This window comes from Bubalus bubalis, chromosome 20 (assembly GCF_019923935.1).
Source record: "Bubalus bubalis isolate 160015118507 breed Murrah chromosome 20, NDDB_SH_1, whole genome shotgun sequence".
Taxonomy (NCBI): Eukaryota; Metazoa; Chordata; class Mammalia; order Artiodactyla; family Bovidae; genus Bubalus; species Bubalus bubalis.
The window spans coordinates 40662083-40687554 of NC_059176.1; the positions used below are offsets into that span (position 1 = coordinate 40662083).

At 45.9% G+C, this 25472-nt stretch overlaps 1 protein-coding gene across 5 annotated transcripts in view; it reads left to right on the top strand.

The window, feature by feature from the left end:
- LOC102397911 (neuronal acetylcholine receptor subunit alpha-7) overlaps positions 1-25472 on the top strand; it is a 149794-nt gene that overhangs the window by 52522 nt on the left and 71800 nt on the right. For 3 of the 5 annotated variants that reach the window (XM_044932783.2, XM_044932785.2, XM_044932786.2), the window contains exons 3-4: positions 3688-3732; positions 11933-12090. In XM_044932783.2, the coding sequence (XP_044788718.1) occupies positions 3688-3732; positions 11933-12090 (203 nt within the window). The remainder of the gene's footprint in view (positions 1-3687; positions 3733-11932; positions 12091-25472) is intronic. The other 2 variants (XM_044932784.2, XM_025271075.3) reach the window with 1 other exon arrangement.

The window sequence follows — 25472 nt, forward strand, 5'->3', positions numbered from 1 at the left end:
GTTGTACCTGCCTGTTTTTCAAATCGCCTGGGTCTAGGGTCAAGGTTTGGAAACCCCCTTCTCACCCCTCCCCCCACCAAGAGTCCCAGTGTTGGACCCGTGTGATTGCAGCCTGTGTGGGGCATGACCACTGAGTTCAGCTTCATTTGCCAATTCCTGATTTCAAACAAATGCGAGCGCAGCACGGGAGGCTGGTAGCTTCCATGTCAGTGGAGGAGGACGAGGTAAGAGAGGAGAAGCTTCACTCCTGACTCCATAGGGAGTCAGAGCTGTGGGTGGTGAGGACAAGGCTGGAAAGGTGTGACAAGGCACTGGGTGGGAGGGGACCTTGCTGTGCAGATCTTGCAGGTCCTGGTTACCTTGCTATGTGTTCGGAGGCCAGCCCAGGGTGGACCAGGAGGGTGGCCATCTTCTGTACTCACAACTGGAAACTGGTGGCCAGGTGTCTCTTTTTTTATGTAACATAGATTTATATTTTACATGAAATGATGTTCATATAACTCGTTATCCTTGTGGGAAGAAACAGAAAGTAGAGCTAAGTCCCTTCTGATGCAGCTGGACCACCAGCAGGAAGGTTCCTCCTCAGGTTGAATTGCACTCTGCCTCTCTGGTGCCTGTAGTCTGAGGCCACAGGTCTGCCCAGGCTGCAGCTTCCTTCTTGGAGCCCCTGGGCCTGCGAAAGAGGAAGGAGGAGGGTGTGTGGCAGGAAGGGCCCCCGGGAGTTGAGGGGGAGCAAGGTTTTGGAAGGTGGAAAGTGCATACGGTGGGTGTGAAGGGCCGTGGCTTTGGTGCTGAGGAGTCATAGGGAGTAAAAGTCGCGTCTCATTTTCAGGGCCCCATCTTCATCCCTCTGGTAATGTTTATATCTCCCTGTCATCCTTTCTGAAGGTGCCCTCTTCCTGTCCTCCATGACTTGTCACCGTTTATAATTATAGGTGTGTCACTGTCAAATTATATTACCCCACCCTCCACCCAGATTTTATATTCTGTGAGCTCAGGGACCATGTCTGTTCAGTTCACCGTGTTGCATGTCAGGCTGGCATAATGCCTGAAACAGGAAGTGCTTCACAATTACTTTGTCGCACGGGTGAATAAATGAACACTTGGTTGGACTATGGCTTATTGAAGGGGCTGTGTGCTGCCCTAAGGATCTGAGACTGAATTCTTTCAGCAATGCAGCTGGAGGAGGGCAGAGAGCTATTCTGGAACTGAGCAGAGGTCAGACTGTGAGGGTCCTTTCTTCCATCGGCTTGGCTGCTGTAACCAGCGTACCACTCAGTGGCTTAATGACACACATTTATTTCTCACAATTCTGGAGGCTGAGGAATCCAAGATCAAGACACCTACAGCTCTGATGTCTGGTGAGAGCCTACTTCCTGGTTCATAGATGCCTGTCTCCTTGCTGGGTCTTCACATGGCAGAAGCGGTGAGGGAGCTCTTTGAGGTCCCTTTAATAAGGACAACAGTCTTGGTTCTGAGAGTGAACATACCCCGGTGACCTAAACACACTCCAAAGACCCTGCCTTCCCATACCATCCCAGTGGGAGGTAGGTTTCGACATAGGATATTTGGGGGTGACACAAGCATTCAGTCTTTGAAGGGGAAAGGACATGCTTCACATGGGGGTGGGAAGGAGATGCCACTGTGCCTTGTCACCATGCAGGCTGAGAGAGCTGAGTCTCAGCCAGTGGGTGGCCTGGGATGGGAGGTGGGGGCCCACCTTGGGAACACAGACAGGAGCCTCTCCTCTGGTCCTGCAGGCTTTTCCTGGGTCTCCGTGGAGGCCCCCCAACCTGCATTGCTGCTCCCTCCATTGGAGGCTGGCTGCTGCTCTGCATTGATTACAGTTTGAAACGCTTGCTCAGTCCCATGCCACAGCACACCACAGAAATCCCGTTTCCCTCTAATGAGGTTTCAGCTGGCGTGTTGGAAAGAAGAAAGGCTTTTAATTAGATTGGTCGTAATTGAGCTCCCAAACCACAGAAGCCTTTCTCTCAGAAGATAAAGACATGGATGCAATTAAGAGAAAGAAGCCACCTGAATGGAACACTGGCTAATTTTAAGTCTATTAAAAACAACAATTCCTTAATAAGTCAAGGCAAGGGACATATGTCCTGAAAGAGTTTATCAGCGCTTTCAAATAGCACTGGGATCAGACTGGAACTGGAGCCCTCGTGCAGTGCAGATGCATGGCTTCATCAGGGACTGTTCACTCTGCACAGAGGGAGGTTAGCTCCACAGATTTTTCTACCGAAACCCCTGGCAGGTGTTATTTTGCAAAAGGGGGATATATTTTTCTTGTGACCAGACTGGCAACTTCTTCTGGACACAGCCCCTGGCCTGAGGTCCCTGGGACTTGGTCCCCTGTCTTTCTCCAGGCAGCCTGGTCCCCTCTACGCGATTTACCTTCCTACCCACACTGTCATCTCTCAGAGGCGCCCAGGGCCAGCTGCTGGGGCAGGGACATTGATGTGTCCAAGAATCTCTGCCAGCTCCTTACGTGTTCAACACATTTGTATTTTAATGAGAAGCAGCATTCATTTCTCACTTGCATCCCTGCCCTGTGACCACGCCCCAGCAGATGGTGTTCTTTCTGCCACTGGGTCTGTTTATGTGAATGCTACCAGGGAACCGGGCCAGGTAGTTCCTGTTGAAGGAGCTCATGGTCTCAGCCTCAGGGCATCTCAGCATTAATAAGCACTTTCTCCTGGAGGGGATGAAAATGCTAGTTTGTGGAGTCTTTTTTGGTGGGAACTGAACACGAAATACCTGAACAGCAGAAACTTGCTCATTTTTCTCCGTGCCCACCCTGGCTTTTGCTAGCCACTTTTGGGCCTTGCCAGCCATGATTAAAAAAAAAAGCTGATTGCATCCCAGTTGGAAAGGCCTGAAGTTGGCTAGTATCTTCTTTGGGTGCCCAGTGCAAGGGCGAAGCCACTGTTGATATGCTGCCTCACGCTCCCTGGACAGAATGCAGACTTGGCACCCTTCTGGAGCCCACACTCAGGTCGGAAATGTGGAAAGAGGGCTCTTGACCCAGATCCAGGTGTGAATGTTTTCTTCATAAAGTCAGCTCACCTTTCTGACGCTTAGTTTGCTCACCTGGACAGGATTTACCTTGCTTGTGTGTGTTAAGGGTCTGGTGTGCTGCCTGGTTGATGAAGGATGGAAGAAAAGGTAGGCAGACCCAGGAAGAAATGGGGCCACACAGCATTGTTAGCACAGGGGCAGCAGCTGCCACAGGAGGGCTCCCTTCCCCCCTGGGGAGGGAAGCCTAAAATATTTCAATTTGCTTAAAACTATCCATTCTTGTAATAAACTTGACTTTAAATGACTGAAATTTGCACCCAGTCTCATTTTTTTAAGTATACAAGTGATTTTAAAAAGTGTAAGTAAAAATAAGCTAAACCATTAGCAGGTACCATCTCTGGATGGCGGGGTTGCAGGGTTTTAATTTCCTTCTCTCTACTTTTCTGTCTTGTGTAAGAACTCTGTAATGAATGTGTAAATAGAAAAGCTTCACTCCAGGGAAATGCTGGAGTATATTTGGAAGTGCTTGGTGAATTCTAATTTCGACACACACCAGCCGTCCCAACCGTCAGACTGATGCATGAATGATGGTATCATTTCCTCTTAGGTAAACTGTATAAACCATATCTTTGACTCTTTTTATTTTTTCCTTTAAAGGATGAGAAGAACCAAGTGTTGACCACCAACATTTGGCTACAAATGGTAAGTGGCTACAGTGGCGGTCCTCGCCCATGGGGCTTCCTGCTCTTACATCCGAGATGCATGAGCTGGAATTGCAGGCAGGGTCCCTGAGAGTATCCAGGACTGTCCTGCCTGCCTCCATGTTTGCCAACAGCGAAAGAGACCACCCTACCTTTGCGTGTCCTGCAGTACACCCTGCAAGGCTCAGTGCACACTCCTGCTTCATAACAGGGTGACTTGGGGAAGTTTCAAGAGCAGAAACATGCACATCAGTCGTAAGTTGCAGGTCTGCATGTGAATGTCCACCGCCTGTACCATAACTGATCCCCAGAGCTCCAGAGTGCCTGCCCAGCTCCCCCTGCCTCTAGCCATGCATGTCTTAATATGGCGGAGCAATGGCCAAGCCAGAAGCCTTCACACTTTCTGCTCTAGTGATCTCTGCAAGAATTTCAAGATGCTGTATTTTTTCATTCGTGGATTTTTTTACCTTGCCATCTAAAGTTCTAACCTAGATTAATTAACTACAAAATATGTCACTTCCATCCAATTGTAAATATAAACATTTTAAAAGAAAAACTGTCAGTCTCTATTTTAAATTGAATCTATTTAAATTCCAAATAATTTGACACGCTTATCAGTAATCAAAAAACATATGCAAACATGCCTTTCTTTACCTGGTGGATATTTTACATAGTCCCTTTTTCTCTCTACTCTTACCTTTCTTTTCCACACAGAATTTTATCCTTGAAAGTCTTTTGATTAATGATTCTGACTTGGTTCTTTCCAATGTAAATATTTACATAAAAATTATTCCTTCAGAAAAGTGTTAAGAATTTTTCTTCTTGATTGATTTAGGATTACAGTGATTATTGGTACATAATTCATCAAGGTGAAACTAATTATAAATTTTAATAATTATTAAACAAAAAATTGGAAATCTACCTCTCTACCAAAGATGGGGCTTTGTTTTAAATTCATTAATACATTCATAGACAATTAGTTTTTATTGCTAAAATTGAGACATAGATACAGATTTCACCATCAATTGTATAACTTTTAAAAATAGAGGTAGTAACATGTACAGTTCAGAATGAAGGGCAGTTTGTGATAGCAGCATTACTCATTTCCTTGAACTTCATACATTATATGCCCAAAATAATAAGAGTTTGAGGGTCTTCCCTGCAAGATTTAAAGCAACTTGCCTCAGTGCGTGGATCCCACCTGCACACCTAACCCTCCAACTCCAGCTTCACTCCTTTTGCCAAGGGCGCAGGGTCTGTTCTCCCATGGAAGCTAGCCCTTCCTCAGTGGATGTGGTCCTGTTTCCTGGCACCTGCTGAGAGCAGGGCTTTCACAACTGCCCCTGTTGCCTCAAGCATCATAATAGTGTCTGTGTCACTCTCAGTATACAGATATACTGCCCCCTGGGGCTTCCCAGGTGGCGCTAATGGTAAAGAACTTGCCCATCAGTGCAAGAGACAAGAGACATGGGTTTGATCCCTGGGTCAGGAAGATCCCCTGGAGGAGGTCATGGCAACCCACTCCAGTATTCTTGCCTGGAGAGTCCCACGGACCAAAGAGCCTGTCCATAGGGCCGCACAGAGTCGGACACAACTGAAGTGACTTAGCATGTATGCATACTGCCCTCCGGAGAAGGCAATGGCACCCCACTCCAGTACTCTTGCCTGGAAAATCCCATGGACAGAGGAGCCTGGTAGGCTGCAGTCCATGGGGTCGCTGAGGGTCGGACACGACTGAGCGACTTCACTTTCACTTTTCACTTTCATGCATTGGAGAAGGAAATGCCAACCCACTCCAGTGTTCTTGCCTGGAGAATCCCTGCTGTCTGTGGGGTCACATAGAGTCGGACACGACTGAAGTGACTTAGCATACTGCCCTCTGTCCCCATGAAGCCGCCTAGTGATTCCCTGGTTTTCTCTCACCTTTACAGCAACATTCCCCTGAGCAGTGCCCTCCCACCCCAACTGTCTTCAGTCTCTCCCTTTGCATTCTCACTTAAACTCACCTTCATCTGGCTGTGTGTGCAGGCGTGCTGAATCGTGTCTGACTTTTTGCAACCTCATAGACTGTAGCCCGCCAGGCTCCTCTGTCCATGGAATTTTCCAGGCAAGAATACTGGAGTGGGTTGCCATTTGATTTTTTAAGGCTGTATGTGAACAAATCACTAACCCCTACCCAGGTTACTACATATTATGATTTTTTTTTGATGAGAATTTTCAACTATACAAAGAAGTTGAATTTATAGTGAGCACACATATACTTGCCTCCTGGATTCTATGATTACTTTTACTATACTTGCTTTAGCCCGTATCTGACCTTCTATTCATCTAGTTTATTTTTAAATTCAGCTCAAAAGTAGAAGAGTGGGCAGTGGTGTCTTTTCATCCACATATTTCACAGAGATCTCAGAGTCCAGAGGTTTTTTTCTTTCTTTTTCTTTCTTTCAAGGTAAAAGTATTTGCATACAACGCACTACATAAATCCTAAAAGTATATCTGATGGTGAATTGCCAATAATGCCTTCATCTCTGCAGCCCCCACCCCTGTCCCATGCAATCAAGACTGTCATATATAGCTTTGGGAATTCTGGGGCATAATGTGAATACTTTCTTTTTGACATAAAACTGTCCATTTCCCATGCCCTCTAAAGTACAGAGCTGATGTGCACATTTTTCTCCTGGAAGGAGAGACACACTGAAATTGCTCCTGACATGTCAGATCATGTTTCTCTGAGCCTCTATTTCTTAGTCCTCAGTAAGTGATTTGTCTTCAGCAATGAATGTGATTTGGCATTTTTTTTTTTAAACGGATGTTGGTTTCCAGGAAAAAACATAACTGGATTATTACTTACTGTGTTGAGTTCAGGTGGTCCATAAATAGACATCCTCGCTTTGGAGGATGTCAGCAGAGACCTCTAAATTTCTTTCAAGCACAGCATATTTCTAATTAAGACTTGTGGAAGCATCTGCAGCTTCGTTTTAAAACTCACCTTTTTATCTCATGTACCTATTCAACTAATCTTTTCAAGCACCTGCTTTGTGGAAAAGCTTTGCAAGGCCATACGTTGGGGGGGCCCAGAAAAGGATGAGACCCAGTTTCTACTTGCAAACCATTTCCAATCTGGCTGTGTAATTTACACTCTAAAGAAGGTTCATTTATCAAGACCAAGTACCTACCTAGAGAATTGGCAGGAGGCAGGCTGGCCGTGTAGACCGTGGAGTTGGCAGTACAGAAATCAAAGGAAGAGGAGGAAAGGCAAGGACTCTGTATGTGGTGATGGGGAGCCCGAGTGTTTCTAGGTGTGAGCTCAGTAATTAATGTTTCTTTCCAGGTGCCCACCCTGTGGAAAACAAGCTGGGCACCTTTGTAATGAATATCCTTATAAAGCTGGGTGGCACATTTTATCTGGCACCTATAGCTCATGGAGCAGCTGTAGTAATAGCTCCCAGCTGAATTTTAAGGAATCACAAGAATCCTGGATTTAGAACAGACCTGAACAGTTATCTAAACAAAACCTCTGCCTATTCTGTTTCCATCTGGAAAGCCGTGGTATTCCTACTGTGGCCTCAGCGTGGACCTGGGGAACTCAGGCATCACCCCCACAGGCCTTGGAAGCTGCCCCAGAGCCATTTATAAGACAACCACGTTGATTCCTGCTCTTTGTGTTTCCCAAACTGGTGACCAGCCTGGCCTGCCCAGCCTGGGTAATGGGGACAGAGAAGTGAGGCTCCATGCTGAAGAGGGCCAAGGCCAGAGTCCCCAGGGAGGGAGGGCAGAAACCCGGACAGGAAGGGATAGAGGGCCCAGGAGACTGCTCTCAGCAGTTGGTTTTACTCTCCCTTATTTCATGTTGCTGAATTCCTGTTCTGAAAAACTGAATCCACGTAATCTTTTCTCTAGATGTTTAAACTCTGAGGTCAGCATCCTACAAATGATGTGTTTTCTATACATTCAAAGAGAAGAGGCAGAAAAAATTCTCTTTGACGTACGGTTTGTTGATTGTGTTTTCCTTTCTCTTACCTGCCCTGATTTGTAGGAATTTACAGTTATTTAGAGAACCTGAAGGAAGAGAAAGCATTTGATCTCTCTGTTTACTTCTTTATATTCCTAGGAGGAAGCAGCTAGGGTATTTTTTCTGCATATTAGTTTTATCATTTGGGGAGTCCTGTCAGACATAATCTGATTTAATCTATAAGAAGAATTGACAGAAGCCATTTCAGTTTCTAAAGAGATGTTTGAGCCATTCGGAGACTTAAAAAAAAGAACTTGCTTAAAAAAAAAAAAAAAAAAAAAACCTATCTTCTTTAATTTTGAATTTTTGAAATTTTGACCATTATTCTGGTTTCAGATTTCCCATCCTTCTGCTTATTTTCCACCTCCTAATTCTAATTATGGAATTAATAGCATCGTAGAATGTTAGATTCTAAACCATATTTATTTCTAAAATGCTTATTACCTTCTTCATTTCTGCATTCTTTATCAAAATAAAAATTCTACATATGTTGCTTAGAGATAAGAGGTCAGTGGCTTGCTTAGGGCAGTAAGAACAACCCACCATTAAGCAAAACCTATGTCCACTGAGAGAAGAAAGTTTTGGGACAGAAGAAAGGAGGAGACCCACCCTCTTCCTCTGAGATCAGAACAGTTGACGAAAGAATGTTCAGGGCATGTGTGTGTGAGGTGTTTCCTGACTCCAACAGCTTGGCTCTATTCTGAGTTAGCATTTGATCCTTCAGGTAAGGGCTCATTCCCATAGACTGCCCCCATTTGAGACACCAACTGCAGACGGGGCCCGAGTGACCCACATTCTGTCCAGCTGAGTTCACATTCAGACACTCCCATTCCCTGCCTCATATTCAGTACTGTCCTTGAACAGCTCCTGGAACTCAAGAGAAACCTTTATCTTTGTTTAAAATGTATTATTGTATATAATCTAATATATAATATAAAGGATGGGCTTCCCTGTTGGCTCTGGGAGGGTTGGCACTTCTAGGTTCATGCCTGTTTCCAGGTGCCTGCATGTGGGAGCCATGCCAGCTGCTGTCTATACACAGATTTTGCTCAGCATCTCTGCCCTCAAGGCTCTGTGATCCGAGTACTTTAGAGGATAGAACCCTACCCCCTGCTTGTTTATGGGCCCTTTTCCACATCCATTCTTAGGGAATCTTCATGAAAACCCAGGACAATGCTGCACTGAGGTTCCTGCTCCAACTCCTGACGCTGAGCTGGCCTTTGCTCTCTCCACCTTCGGCTGAAGCTCAGTTGTTACAGCTCTAATGTCCTCTTGGATGTTGTGAAAGGGAGGATCCCTTTTTCTCTCAGTCATCATTTATCACACGCCTCCCAAGGCCATGTGACTTACTTGCTTCGACACTTTATCTCATTGCATCCTCATAGTGCCTGATGAGGTGCTACATACGAGCAAAATGCAGCTCAGAGAGGGTGGTTTACCTGCTAGACACAGCTCTTCTCTGCTGGAGCCTTGGGTACAAACCAAAGTCTGTTTGATCCTAAAGCTCCCAGTGGCCCTCTGTTTTCTGCTGAGAGGATGATAGAGACCGAACTTGGCTTTAGACTAAGGGAGACTCCTAGAAGAGCAGCCCACCTTGGCGGGGTGCAGAATTTGCCTGTGCAGACAGATTAGTGGGGAAGAACCAACCAGAGTAGAGCCTGGGAGTCACCCAGCTTGAAGTCAAATAAGTTCTGAGTCCTGACCCCAGTGACCGACAAGAAAGTTGTCACTTCTCCAGGCCCCAGTTTTCTCTGGTAAATAGGAAGTTATGCTGGCATCCCGGTGTTCTGGTGAGCATGGTACACATAGCAGACACTGAGGAAGCAGGCTGGCTGAGATACACGTCCCGGGGCACATGTGGCTAAGTAGGAGCATGGGTAGGGGAGATGGGAGGGGTGAGGAATTGCCAGGGAGGTTCTCTGCAGCTCAGACCTGGTACCCTTAAGAGAGGTTTGTGTTTGACAACAAAGCGCTCCCTCTTCCCTGCTTCTCCTCTTGCTGTGGCCATCCTATCAGCAGGCAGAGTAGATGGGCATCTATCTGCCACACCTACCTTCCTGGGCAGTTCTGGGAGTCCTGGGGCCCTGAGCAGGGTAATGGGGAAGATGAATACCAGACTCTGTGCTAATCAGCTGCTGACCCAGAGGAGCATCCGGATATGAGAACATGGTCAGGAAAGCACAGGTGTTGGGCACAGAAGGGCTTATGTCTAGAACATGAGAGAGAAAAGAAGCGAACACTGAGCAAAGGCGGCAGAGCTGGAGCCTCTGGAGCAAACAGAGTGGCTGGTTACCCAGGCCTTCCTGCAAAACCACTTGAACGAGATTGGCTCTTTCTGGGTGCTGTGCTGTTCTGTCCTCCCCCAGCCACACACTTCTAATTTAGCAACATCTGCCAGGTGGGTCACCATCCTAAATGCCCCCAGTGATACTGCAACGTGTTGTTTAGTTCATGTCTTACTCTTCTGCAACCCCATGGACTATAGCCTGCCAGGCTCCTATGTCCATGAGATCTCCCCAGGCAAGGGTCACCATTTCCTTCTCTAGGGGATCTTCCCAATCCAAGGGTCAAACCCACATCTCCTGCATTGCAGGTGGATTCTTTACCACTGAGTTACCAGGGATACTTCAACAATTTAAGTATCAATATATCCTCCTCCTCATGGTCCATGACTCTGAAATGCTGATCAGTTAGTTCAGTTCAGTCGCTCAGTCATGTCTGACTCTTTGCAACCCCATGGACTGCAGCACAGCAGACTTTCCTATCCAGCACCAACTCCCAGAGCTTGCTCAAACTCATGTCCATCGAGTTGGTGATGTCATTCAACCAGCTCATGTCCCCTTCTCCTACTGCCTTCAATCTTCCCCAGCATCAGGGTCTTTTCCAATGAGTCAGTTCTTTGCATAAGGTGGCCGAAGTATTGAAAGTAGAGAAATGCTGATACTTACCTGCATATTCCCTCTTCTCTGACTAACTGGGATGCTTGTCTGCCCTTTCTAGAGGATGGTGGCATCTCTAGGGCATGCCCTTTGACTGCTATTGCCAGTTTCAGTAGCTCTAGACCCACAACCCCTTGGCGGCAATTCTCAAATCTCAGCAGCTCTGAACATGACAGGGTTTTTTGTTTGTTTGTTTTTGTTTTTATGACTTTACATCAAACTGATCAGGTCTAAAATCAAATTGATATTCAGTCGAGGCATTTAAGTATAAATATGCATATTTTGCTGCAGAAATAATGATTAATTATGAGGAATTGCCCCTGGGCCAGCTTGGGGTGTTGCATCACATACCTTTTTAAATCTGAGAAAGTTTGCACTCAGAGCAGGTGGCTCCAGGGGGACCGAATACAGGATGGAGGCCTTTATGGCATCTGCTCTGATAATGCACACCTGTAGGAGCTGGGAAGTCCAAACCTGGCAGCCTTGCAGTCCCGCTGGGTGCTGCTGGTTGCCCAGCAGTGCAGGTGGGGGCCTACCTGAGCAGTCTTTACAAAGCCAGTGGGCCGCAGGTAGCTCTGGGGTGCCTGGTCTGGGGGCAGAGAACTCCAGCAATGGACCTTCCTCTTACAAAGATCCCTCAAGAAGCAATTTCAGAGAGACACACTCATGTTCACGTGCTTATAAATATTTCCTGAGTCTTACTCTGGACCCTCGTGTCCTGACTCAGTGTTTTAGTACCAATGCCCATGTTTGCATTTTTGAGTTGTGGTGTCAGAAGCAGTATTCCTACCTGGAAATAATAATTCAAATCCAGATATAGGCCCTTAGACATTTCTAAGAGGTACCCCTGCAGCTGCATGAAGTTGTTGTATGGAAATAAATCTTCGACATTTTTCCAACCTAGTTCTTATTCTAACTGAAATAATGAATTTATTTGTCCAAAGTGTTCCAAAACTTTGAAAGCGAAACAGTTTTCATTTGGCTAGGGAAAAAATCCATCTGCTACAGGAGAGAAGGGCTTGGGGGCATGCGGTGGACTGGAATTAACTTTAATGGCTACCCTCTGACTATGGTCATGGTGATAGCAGGATCTTAAATGTGATTTTTATGCTATTCATGGTCATTTAGTAAGGATTATTTAATTCCCAGTTTCCATATATTTTACAGATAGCAACTCAATTATGTAAATGAGTGTCTGGAACTCTTTTTGGTTTTGAACTTATCTAATAATCTCTCAAAAGATATATTAGCAGGCAAGAAAGCAAAGTGCTGATAATGCTGCCGTCTGTGTTTGTCAGACTTGGACAGATCACTATTTACAGTGGAATGCATCCGAGTATCCAGGCGTGAAGACGGTTCGTTTCCCAGACGGCCAGATCTGGAAGCCAGACATTCTCCTCTACAACAGGTAAGCTCAGTGGACAAAAGGGAAAGAAATGAGTTTATTCTTGGATGTGTTTTAACAGTCAAGTATATTTGAATATTTTATAGAAATGCTGGGTATGTTATCTATATAATTTGGGATTATGGATTCCCATGAGGCTTTGTGGGAAGCAGCTCTGTCCCGTGTCTGGCATTCTGTCCCAGCACACAGGCCTGCAGCACTGAACACGCTGCCCTCAATGGCTGTGTCCACAGGGCTGTGCATTACAGATTTGTAGGTACTTGTGTACATATTGGCACTGAGACATTTTTGCATATGGTCATAAGTTTGCTTCTGAATAAGCAGTTACAGTCACAGCAAGAGAAACTGCTGGTCAACAGGATACATGGCTGGAGTCCACTGTCTGGACTTAAGTCCTCATTTAATGCACTGCCATTGTGCACTAAGAGCACTGCGGGGCAGCTAAGCACAGGAGACTCATCTCTAGCCACACTCGGAAGCCTGTACCTGATGGGAGGACAGTCGTCATCTTCTAATAGTCCGTCTCCTGAGGTCAGGAAAGGAAGGATTTGTCAGTCAGCCAAGGCCATCTGATTTGTGGAGTGGAAGCCCGCTCCACACGGCGGGTATCTATCCAGGCAGATTAAATTTCCTGAAGCACTAAAATTTCTTGCTAAACTACATGGTAAACTAAGGGAACCCAGAGCCTCTCTTTCCAATAAGATACAGGATGTGATAACTGTCTTAATACGCACGAAAGCTATTTCCTAGTGACGGCTGCTGTCTCTGGTCCCTCTTGGGAAAAAGGAATCCCAGCACCTTTGTGACTCACGAAAACAGCGCTGCCATCAGCTGCTCCCTGTGGGCACAGTGATCCCTCAGGGCCAGCTGATGGGTTTGTCCTACGAGGACTGCTTCCAGAAGGCTGAGTGATTTTATGTCTTGTGTGCACTGTTTGTTCTCTTTCTTCCTGGTATCACATTTCATTTGAATCCTTGGGCCTGTCTCCAGGAGATTACCTTTGCTGATTTGCCACCCCTTTCCAGTACCTTGACTTAGTTCCAGCAGCTGAGTTGTGTAAGGTATCTCAGGTCCGAGAAAGCAGTCCCCTATTGAGTAGAAGCACGTGCGTTCCCATGCCTCCTCCTTGGCTCCTCTGTTTTCTAAGGGCTATATTAGTTGCCCAGAGCTGCCAGAACAAAATAACCACTAACTGGGTGACTTAAAGAACAGGAATTTGTTTTCTCTTGGAGGCTGGAGGTCCCAGGTGTCTCAGGTCTGCAGGTTTGGTTTCTCCCGGGGTCTCTCTCCGGGGCTTGTGGATGCCATCTTCTCCTGTGTCCTTACATGCTCTCCCCTTGTGTGTGTGTCTGTGTCCTCATCTTTGCTTGTGAAAACATTAGTCACGCTGGATTAGGGTTCACTCTGATGACTTCATTTTACCTTAGTTTTACCTCATTAAAGATTCCACTTCCAACTGCAGTTTCACTTGGAGATACTTGAGCGTGTGAATTAATTAGGGGTTCAGCCTATGACTTTCATGGGGAGACAGTTCAGTCTATAACAGCAATATTGCCGTTGACTGGTTAAGGACAAGGGTTTGGATGGACTAAGTGGGTGTAAATCTTAGCCATAATATTTGCTATGTCTGTACGTCTCAGATGCCTCCTTTGCCCAATAGGGTAAGTGCCAACCTCACAGTCTGGAAGAATGAACTGCGGATGTATGTAGCACGCTTGGTGTGGTACTCAGTAAAGAGTGAACAATCTGTAAAGGTAGTTGTGTGCTCAAAGGCACGGGGATGAGAATCTCAGCTTTAAGTAAGATGGTTTGACATTTTAAAAAGAAATGCCAATAATGTTTTTCACTGTTCCCAACGCAGTTTTTTCAACTGAAATCAAAAATAAGTATGATAGAATTTTTAACAATGAAGCTTTAAGTGATGGTTCTTATGATTTACTTGTAAGATCTTAAACCCCAGTAAATGTTTGGCGTTTCTGACATTCTAACTAATGACGAGTTCCCAAGTATTCTATACATACTTGAATTTCAAGGAACAAAGATGCAGCCATCTCTTTCTGACAGATGCCACCAGGGGCCACGCCCCCAGGAATAATCCATCTCCTTCTTCCTCTTGTGTTTCCCTTGGAGCTCCATATAACCATCTCCCCTCTTCTTCTCCTTTCCATATACCTGTTGGCTGCCTGCAGCAGCCCGCAGCACAGTGTCTGTAGAGACTGCCTCCTTTTCTGCATTAATTTTCTTCTGAGAAGTGAGATGTGGGACTTTTTATCTAAAGTAACTGTTGACTACATGGCTGGCATGTCCACATTAGCACAGTGTGGGGAAGGAAGGTTAAAAAGTTACCAAAGCCAGCTGGAGACAGAGCATCAGTTATCTTTCACTGCTTAAGTGACCCTGAATTTAATGGCTTAAGGAAAAAAAAACACTATGCCTTTTATTTCTCACCATGGGAGCTGGCTGGGCCTGCATGGCTGCTTGTCTGTTCTATGAGATGTTGGCAGTAGGCAGTGGCTGGGGCTCAGATGAGCTTCTGTGTGGGGTTACACCCCTGGAGCTGATGGTGATGGTGATGGGGCTGTAGCTGCACCACCTCCAGTGCCTCTTCCCCTCCTGAGCCTTTTCCATGTGGCCTGGAGAGTTCTGGAGAGGCATGAAGTGGGGGCTGCCTGGCCCTTAGGGACCCAGAGTAGGAATTCAGACCAGCCCTTCACCTGGTCCTGTTGGGCAAAGTAGGGAGGGGTCCAGAGAAGGGAGGAGAAATCAGTCCCCTTCTCCAGGGCACCAGGGAGGGAGGCAGGGAGGTTGCCTTGGGGAGACCAGCTGTCCAGACTGAGTGGGGACAGTGACAACACAGGAAGGTCAGAGTGAAGACGGGGAGGAGTGGAAGGACCAAAGCAGGCATGCGTAATAATGAAGGAGCACTCAGTTCATGGCGCCTGTGGGGCCAGGTGGACAGGGAGAGGCAGGATGACCCTGTTACCCCTGCCTCCGGGAGCTCTCTCTGCTGCCACTCCTCCTGCCCCAGGTATGTGTGGACACCACTACCCCAGACTTCACTGCCTCCCCTTTCACCTGCGGTTGGTCAGCTCAGGGATGTCCCCCAACTCCCATCATTTATCCTTGCCCCCCTCAGTGTGGGGCTCTCACCTTCTCTCACCCCCAGACCTCAACTGAACTCCCCTTTGACTCCAGACACCTCTCTCTGTCACATGCTCTCCTAGAAAGAGGTTCCTGTGCCCCACTGCCTGCAGGTGCTGCACCCCCCCTTCATGGGCTCCTGGAAAGCACCTCACAACTGTGTGCGTCCAGACAAGATGGAAGGAGGGTGGGGTACAGGCATGAGGCGGGGGAGCCTAGGGGACGACCTGTGTGATGCTGGTGCTGCTAAAGCCAACAAGGGAAGAAAGAGGAGGAGGAAAGTCACATTGGCAGCCTGGGAGATAGGAGCCTAGGCATCTGAGTCTAGAAATGAACACGGGAAGTAGCAAAAACAGGCTGAGTTTAGTGAGATCCTGACTTTCTGATATTCTGTTATGGGAGATTTTGAGAGATGTTGAGTTTGGTACTTTCCACCAGCCAAAGAGTCCCAAACTGAAGTATAAGATTCTCAAACTGATGTATTTCCTCAGTGAGCCCATGCGATATTTCATTACAGATGTGTGGCGAGGGTGGGGGCATTTCCTGAAGGAGGGGACGTGCCGCCCTTCTGTGTGAGCCGTGGTTTGGAGGGGAGCATTGATTCACGTCAGGGGAAACATCACCAACATGTATGTAACATTTCTCCTTCTATTCCAGCTCAATTTTGTAGTCCAGGTGTGAGCCCCACGTGGTTTTTGAGATAGAATCCATTTTCTGTGCTTTGAAGAGGCTGGGTCACTGCATAATAGGGTCTCTGCATCATTTCTGGGAGGGGCTGCTGTATTCTCCTGATGGAGGGTGAACAAGTTTATTGCCCACCGGCTGGCTGGGTGGCTGTGAGGGGAGGACAGGGGCTAATAGCAGCATCCCTGCTAGATGATGAATCCAGTGGTTTCTTGTTTGCTTCATTCTGCTTTAGTTTAAGCCTGCAGTTCAAGGATTTGTCTGAACACAACCTTACTCAAAGTGAGTAGCGATTCTGGATGGCTTGTTCCCATTTTCCTCCCTCCTTTTTGGCTTTTAATCTTCTGTGTGATTACATTTATTCATGTTCTAGAATAGGGGATACAAATCAATAAAATGGTTACCTCTGGGAGGGACAGAAGAAAGGGGCATGAGGGAACTTTCTGAGATAATGGGAGTGTCTGTATCTTGACTTTATGGTGGTTATAGTTACATGAATATAATCTGCATCAAAATTCAGTGAAAGCCACACACCAAAAACCTGTGTTTGCTGCTTGTAAATTGTGTATCAGTTTAAAAAGTGTAATAGGTTAAATGGCAGATGGTTCCCAGTAAACTGAAAGACACGATAAGCTGTCGATACAGAGCGTAGAAAAGAGATGCACAAAGATGAAAAATAAGAGAAATGCTGTGACTTGCAGAATAGACTGAGATGTTCTTAAAGTGTTTAACTGGAGTCTAAGATAGAAATAATAGAGAAAATGAGGGAAAAGCAATGTTTAAAGAAATAATGGCTTGGAATTTTCCAGAAATTATAAAAAATACCAGTCATCAGGTAAAGGAATCCCAACCAATCCTAATTGGGACAAATGGTATTTGCTGTAGTTCCTGTCTTTGTAGGACAAATCACTCCAAAATTTAAAATAAGAAGAATTTTTGTAACCTCTCCCAGTTGCTGTGGCTCAAGGATTTGGGGACGGGTCCAGTAGGTGGTCTGGCTCCAGGTCTCATGAAGTTTCAGCCCAATATTGGCTGGGGCTGCAGTCAACAGGGAGGCTGACTGGGGTATCCAACCAGATGACTCACCCAGATGGCTGGCAAGTTGATGTTGGCCCTTAGGAGCCTTAATTCTTATACACATGGGCCTCTCTATTAGTTGAATGTCCTCATGGTGTGGTGAATGGCTTCCCTCAGATTGAGTCATGACCTAGGAAAAGCTCCAGTGCCTTTTGGGTGGAATGAAAGGCCTAACTGGTATCAGCGTTGTTTGCAGAGAAAGGTCTGAACCCCAGCAACATCTCAGCCACCCCTACATTGTGCAACCCTGGGTGGCTGCCTCAGTCTCTCTAGACTTCTCAGTTCTTGAGCTGTTTCATCAGAAAATCCTGTGACAGTAATGGAATCTTCATTGATAAATGTAATTTGCTGATGTTTTTGTTGACTCTGTATTTTTAGAACTGCGTGTGGTGTCAACCATCTTCTTTTTATAGGCCGTGCAGGCTCCTGCCTGGCTCTGAGGCTGCAGGCCTCTGGCCCCAGCCCTCTTTCTCTCACATATCCCCCTGACCCTGTGGCTGATGGCAGAGCCTGGAGGGAGGGGAGGGTGGGCCTCTGGCCCCAGCCCTCTTTCTCTCACATATCCCCCTGACCCTGTGGCTGATGGCAGAGCCTGGAGGGAGGGGAGGGTGGTACACAAAGGATACACCTGGGTGCAGTGTGATCTGACCCCCAAGGGTTTGCAGTTGTGATCAATGAGTCACCAGTGACATAGAATTTATTCCCTTCCCTAAGTGTCTTAGGGTCCCTTGGACATCAGCCCAAGACGAGGATTTGAGCACACATAATTTGAGAGACTAAGTGGGACAGGGGAGGGAGGGAAACCAATACAGGATACTTTAAAAAGCTACTGCTATGGGCAGTGGGGATGTCCAGGATGCTTATCTGCCAACTTCCTTCTGTGATAGATTGACAGCTGCATCCAGGAATGTCATTCTGCTTGCCTGTCCCATGCATGAACAGGGCTGCCATGCCAGTTCTTGCCTGGGCAGCTGTCAGGGCCTCGGACATGGGCAGGATGGCTGTCGGCATGGTCAACTCAGTGCAGGTGAGCTGGCCACTGAAATTCCAGTTGTTTTCACCTTGGCCTGTTTGGACATCCCATCCTGGCTCTTGGGGGGAGGGCAGCAGTGATTGAGTGATGGGGAAGCATCCTGGGACTCAGGCAAAGTGGAGGAGGCAGGTAGGTAGCAAAGGTGATGGAGATGAGCAGGGACCTGCATCCTTGTGAGTGGCAGTTGCTCCCCTGGGTCACATCATGGTATAACGGTCCATGTGTGGAACGGGATCTTAGGGAGTGAATATCTTAGACTCAGTGCTGTCGCTGCCATTGGCTCCAGAAGGGGGTTCTGGAGTTGGTGCTCCCAGGCCCATCGTGCAGCTGTGGCTGGTCTGGGGGTGGGGGTCAGGGTGGAGGTATCACTAAAAGGACATCATGTCTCTTGATGGGGACAGGAATCTCCAGGCGAACAAAGGTAACTTTTCAGCTTGGGTTCTTAGAGAAGGAGGCTTTGGGGAATGCTGTGATAGTACCTCCATTATCAAATCTGACCTAATCTGGAGGGAGGCTGTTTGTAAATAATGTGACGTGGCAAGAGGGCAAAGCAGTGTTTAGAAAGTGAGTGGAACCTGCCAACCTGTGTCCATCCAGACCTCCCCCTTCTCACCACTGCCGCTGTTGATGTTTGTTTTTCATCTGTCTCTTTGCTCAACCAATATTTAATGAAGGCTTACATGCTGTTGTCATATACTGTTCTAGGATCCCAGGATACAGCAGCCATCAAGATGGGCAAAACTCCCTGCACTCTAGAGAAAGGGAGGGGGGGGGAGAACATGCACTCAGTTTTGGGGGCTGCAAGAATTGGGGAGGGAGCCTCACACATGCTGGAGCCAGATGTGGGCTGTGAGACCGGAGAGGGAGGCCATGGAAAAAATCAGAGCATCAGGGAGATGAATGCTCTTGGCAGAAAGAACAGGCGCCTAGGCTTGTCAGGAAAGATGGTGAAAGGCTTTGAAATGCAAAACATTATTACCATCATAAAATAAATAAAATGGTGAAGGAGAGAAAGATAAGCGGGCATCTGTGGCATCTCCGTGTGAGGTCACCTGCACCTCCCAGGTTATCAGATGCTCTAGTGGTCAGGAGGCCATGGTCCTTGAACCACCTTTCAACTTTGCAAGTTCTCGGACTGGGAGTGATGGAAATGATTCCAGTCCATTGAGAAGCAAATGGATTCTGTCTGATGGACGGACTTCTCTGTGAATAGATGGGATCGGCCTTCCTGGTCGCCTGTGTCCATGTCTGCCCTTTGGATGCTCCTCAGAATTGGATTTTCATGCCTTGCTGTTTCCCTCATTAATTAATGACTTAAAAAACATCTTTGACACAAATATGTTCATTTTATATTTGTGTGTCATGATTTTATCTTTATAAGATGTATCTTTTTTGGATTACCCTGAGGCAGGAACTTGTCATCTAGATCTGTCCTTGGAACAGAAGGGGCCAGATTGGTGGGCATGAGTCAGGTGAGAGGATCAGAGATACAGCAGGTGCTGCCCAAGTCTACTGGGTCTTGGGTTTTACTTTGAATGAGACAGGAGAGCCTCTGTAGGATTGCATTTCCATTTTTGCTCTCAGTAACGGTCAAAATTCGAATTCATATTCTTTCTCTGACTTGCTAGCAACTGATTTCCATCCCATGGTTATCTTGTTTGAAAGTTATTATCGCTTCTTTTCTGCTTGTACACCCCTCCCAGCTTACGGCGGTGGTTGTGTTTTATCTGTGTTTGTTCCTCCAGTATCTTGGTAAAATCAGGGGATGGAGGGCACATGGATGTGCATACTCACTCAGCTGCTGGGAGCCCAGAGACCTGGCTGCCTCATCCTGATTTGGAGCCCAGCCTCTCCTCACAGCATGGACTGCACTTGCAGATCTTTAGTGCCCTTGCTTTGCTCCACTCTTTCTGCAAAGGGCTGAATGGCTCCGAAGTCTGCATTAGCATTCACATCTCAGGGCAAGAATGTGTGTGTGCATAGTTGCTCAGTAGTATCTGACTCTTTGTGACCCCATGGACTGTAGCCCACCAGGCTCCTATGTCCATAAGGATTCTCCAGGCAAGATTACCGGAGTGGATTGCCATGCCCTCCTCCACAGGATCTTCCCAACCCAGGGATCGAACCCAGGTCTCCCATGTCACAGGCATATTTTTTTTTTTTTACCATCAGAGCCACCAGGGAGGCCCAAGTGCAGGAAACCAGTGCACAAAGAAGTTCAGCCACTTCCCTGAGATCCCCCAGCAGGACATGCCTGACTCCAGAGTACTTGCCTCTAGTTGTGCTTTTAGAGCTCTTGTGTTTTATTTTTCCACAAGTTAGACAAATTGAAGTCACTCCTCTCTCCCTCCCTCAGAATAGACTGCATTTTCAGACCTTCTCTGGCCATTCTGTCTCAGCCTCTCTTTCTTTCTGGAAGGAGTGAGCCTGGCTTCTCCCAGTTTCAGAGCCACTGAGGGATTTTCAGACCATCACTTCTTGATGATCTTGCCTCATCATCGACAACCGACTTTTCCTTGAACAAATCCCTTGCTGGCCAGCTTGGAATGACAGAATGCAAGCTGCTGGGTGAGAGCTGGAACAGAATTTCAGAGAGCCAGGCACTGCAGCCAGCAGAGTTTTCTAGGGACGGCTTTGCATCCAGGGTGGCCCTTTAATACTGTCTTCCTACCCGTGGTGCCAGGCTACCTCAGGAAGCCCTCTGCTCCCTGCACCCTGAGGGCTGTGAGACCCATCCAGCCCAAGAGACTGGCTTTGGCAGATGAGTTTATTGATCTTCCTGGCATCAGACACGGAGCCAACTTGGCTGTAAGGGTCTGTGTAGTAAATAGGTGAGACAGGAATTCAATGGGGAGTTTGGTCATCCTCCAAAGCCTCCTGCAGGAGTGGAGGGGCCAAGGTCAGCTCTCACTGTGCCCTCTCCCCAGCCTGCTATGGGGGTTCCTACAGGATTTCCACTGCCTACTCAGGCTACAGCTACAGTCCATGGGGTAACAAGAGTTGGACATGACTAAGCAGTTTAACACACACACAAACCCACACACACACCCAGGCTATGCTCACTGTCTGCCCACACAGAGGAAGGAGAGCAGAGGAAGTTGTGATTGACAAGGACAAGACTTGGTAGGAGCGGGTGCTGGGTTCTTCTGAAGCCCTCAGGACCTCAGCTGTACAGGGGCAAGGTCAAGCTGAGTGTGTCCACGGCATGCCTTGAAATCTGGAGGAACCAGGCTGGGGGGCAGGGCCTCCAGGCGGGTGTGTAGCTGATGCTGTCAGTTCTGCTCAGGGGAATCGTCTCAGGACACACCTTCACTGTCCTTGAGGCTTTTGTAGTCAGTCACACATGGCTGTATCCTGGTGGGCTCACCTGATCTGAATTCTGACTGCAGTGAAGTCTTGTGGAGTTACTCTTCCTCCCTCACAATTAAAGAAACTGTTTCTGAAACACAGAACCAAGGTGTTGGTGTGTGTGAAACACAGGACAGACTCCCAAACCTTTGACTTTTGCAACACTTGATGACCTCATCATGGGTCTAAGACAAGGGCTCATCTTATAGAAAAGATCATCTTATAGAAAAGATAATGTGAGTCAGGGGTCTGGCATCTAGAAAGCTCTGGAGGAGAGAGATCATCATCTAGTGGGAGGGGAGAGAGGTTGTTTCTGGGAAGGGGCCAGATAGGAGCCATCTGTTGGGGGTAGTCCTGGCACAGCTATTAACTGTATCCCTTTCACTTTTAAGAGTGGCCCAGCTTAGGTAATAATGTATGTGGTCCTCCCAGGACAAGTGGCTACAAGGAGACAACAGTTGGATGAAGGCTTGGAAGCTGACAGGACAGGACATCTCACGCAGAAGCTCTAGATGAGGCCACGGCTAGGGGCTCTTAGAGCAGACAGTGAGTGACGATCTTGGGAGGGAACAAATATTGCAGGACCCCCAATGCATTGCTTTAAATTCAAGGAAGAGGGTAATGAACAGGATATTAGGCCAGGATGAAGTACAGTAAGGCATTCAGATCCATCCATCCGGACTTCTCCTCCAGGACTCTGCCCTTGACACCCTGTGCCGTCTCTGCCTCTGGGATGCAGTGGACCTCAGAGAACTTAGTGTTTCTCAGCATCATGTCACATGGCAAATACAGTTTAACACTCAGGTTTCTCGTCTCTAGCCAGTGAGCTTTGTCAAAGGGACTATGTTCTGTTCATATGTTTGTTTGTTTGTTTGCTTGTTTGTTTGTTTTTACCAAAAGTGAATGTGGCAAAAAGCACATAGAAGGCAGCAAATTAGAGTGAGTGGATGCAGTATTGGGGGCCATGGCCCTGGTTTAGTAGGGGATTGCTGGAGGCCTTAATGCTTGGCACTCACAGCTCTAGATGGAGAGATTCAGTCCCAGCACCAGTAATTCTGGCTTGTTTGGGGCAGCAGTGTGGCTTATGGGTCATAACCCATAGAGTTTATCATTCTCTTTTCTCCTTCACATTCCATTCCAATCTGTTATGAAGGACTATCCTATTTAAACTGCTCCAGTTATCTTTTAGCATGATTTATAGTCTTTTATTGAAGATAACAGTGACATGGAACAATGGGCTGGTTCCGAATTGAGAAAGGAGTACGTCACGGCTGTATATTGTCACCCTGCTCATTTAAGTTATGTGCATTGTACGTCATGCACAGTGCCGGCTGGTTGAATCACAAACTGGAATCAAGATTTCTAGTAAAGCTATCAATAACCTCAGATATGCAGATGATTACACCCTAATGGCAGAAAGTGAAGAGGAACTAAAGAGAATATTGATAAAGGTGAAAGAGGAGAGTAAAAAAGCTGGCTTAAAACTCAGCAATCAAAAAACTTAGATCATGGTATCTGGCCCTATCACTTCATGACAAATAAATAGGGAAAAAGTGGAAACAGTAACAGATTCTTTTCTTGGGCTCCAAAATCACTGTGGATGGTGACTGCAGCCATGATATTAAAAGACATTTACTCTTTGGAAAGAAAGCTATGACAGACCTAGACAGCGTATTAAAAAGCAAAGATACTACTTTGCTGACAGAGTCTATATAGTCAAAGCTACGGTTTTTCCAATAGTCATGTATGGATGTGAGAGCTGGACCATAAAGAAGGCTGAGCACTGAAGAATTGATGCTTTCAAATTGTGGTGCTGGAGAAGACTCTTGAGAGTCCCTTGGACTGCAAGGAGATCAAACCAGTTGATCCTAAAGGAAATCAACTCTGACTCTTCATTCAAAGGACTGATGCTAAAGCTGAAGCCCTGATACTTTGACCACCTGATTCGGAGAGCTGACTCATTGGGAAAGACTTTGATGCTGGGAAAGTCTGCAGGCAGGAGGAGAAGGGGGAAACAGAGGTTTAGATGGTTGTATGCCATCGCTGATTAAATGGACATGAGTTTGAGCAAACTCTGGAAGATAGTGAAGGACAGGGAAACCTGGCATGCTGCAATCTGTGGGGTTGCAAAGCATCCAACATGACTTAGTGACTGAACAACAACAACCAAAGAGAAGTCATAAATAAGATGAAAAATACACTACAGGAGTTCACCACAGCAGACAAAAAAAAAAAAAAAAAACAACTAAGAAATTTTCAAGTTTGTAAAGACTCAAGTCATTTCAGTTCCATCTGAAAGCATTACTCAAGGATATATTTCAGCAATATAAGAATAAACCAAGGAAAATTTCGTTGCCTCCCCCAGGTAGCTGGGAAGGGTTGGGAAATTCTGGGAACAAAACTCCTCAGGTGGAGCTGGAGGCAGAGGGAGGCCTATGGTGCTGGCTTCATGGTCAGCAGTCAATCTCCAACTTGCTGAGCTGGGGAAGAAATGGGAGAGAAAATCTTGGTTCAAATACTGACTGGAGTACAGTCTGAAATTGTTAACAAAGAACCTCTGAAAGTCATAGTTAAGTTTAAATATTTGATAATATTTTAAATATGAATAATAGCAAGAGATATGGTTGGTAAGAGATGGAGACACAGAGCAGTAACAGTAGAAGTTTGCTGTGGGGCTTCTCTGGTCCATGAATGATACGCATACCTTAGTTAGATGCACAAAGGCACAGCACTTTAAATAGTACAAGTGAATCAGTGTGTTAAATATCTGAGTAGCTAACAGGAAAAGAAGTGGTGATAGCTTCCAAACCACTGGACACAAAATAAGGAATAAAAAATTGTCAGTGCACCTAATGCCTGAATAGAAAAATAAGCAATATCAATAGTAAAAAGAGCTTACAGAATAACAGAAAGCAAGACAATCTCTAATTAGAAAAATGCAAGTAGGTTTAAGTCCCATAACAATTCCCAAAACAAAATAGACTCTCTTAATTGGTTGAAAGCAAACAAACAAAAACCAACTTTATAACATGTTCATAAGATAGATTTTAATCAAAATTATTGAACATAATGAAAATAAAGCCATCGAAGAAGGTATATCTGTAAAATGCCACAGAAAGACAGCAGATTTAGCAGTTCAGGATCACACTGTTTTCTCAGTAAACTTGAGAAATACAAAAGATACCCATTTTGTTTCTTTTCTTGTCCTTTGTCTTTAGTTTTTATTTGTTGAATAAGAATACTGCTAAATCTGATATCTTTCCAAGGCTAAAACAAAAACGTACACATTTATAAAAACAGAAATTCTAAATGAAAATCTAGTTCTTTGAAAACATCTGAAAAGTGAATGAATGAAAGAACATATACATAAATTGAACACCTGATGGTAGCAGGTGATTTTGTAGGGAAATAAAAATTACTAAATATGCCTACGAGGTATAAAATCAGAATAGACTTAAAATACATAAAAGTGGAAAAGTTTGGAAAATATTTACATTTTAAAAGGTACGTTTTTACATAGTATCAAGGAATAGATAAATATATGTTGAATAAATTATTCTGGAACATGGATTAAAAAGTGGAAAATTTATAAAGCTAACACATATTAGGTAGCATGGTGAAGACATCTCAACAGAAGGAAACAGCTGACAGATCTTACATGTAAATAAGAATGCAGATACCCTGATGAATTCCAGCAGCACGCTGAATGAAAAATACCACATAATTTTTATCCCAGGTAGGCAAGGATGGATTAATTTGGTCGGTTTAGTAACAGTTCATGTTAGTTTGTATCCACGTTGAAAAAAAAGAAACAAATTAACAGAGTCAGAAAAACAATATTAAATTCAGCTCTGATTCTTCATGGAACACATTATAAGGCAAGACTAAAAGGAAACTTTAATGATTGGATAAACACAATCCACAGGAAAACTGCAGCAAACATAAACTTGCAGTTGAGAAATTAGATCCACGTCCAAGTCAAACAGAAGGCAAAGATAGCAGATATCTCTTCTGTCAGCAGTCTGCTGGAGGGTGTAGCCAGAGCACGGATAATAAAAAATGAAAAATAAGAGATCTAAATATAGCAGGAAGACACAAGGGC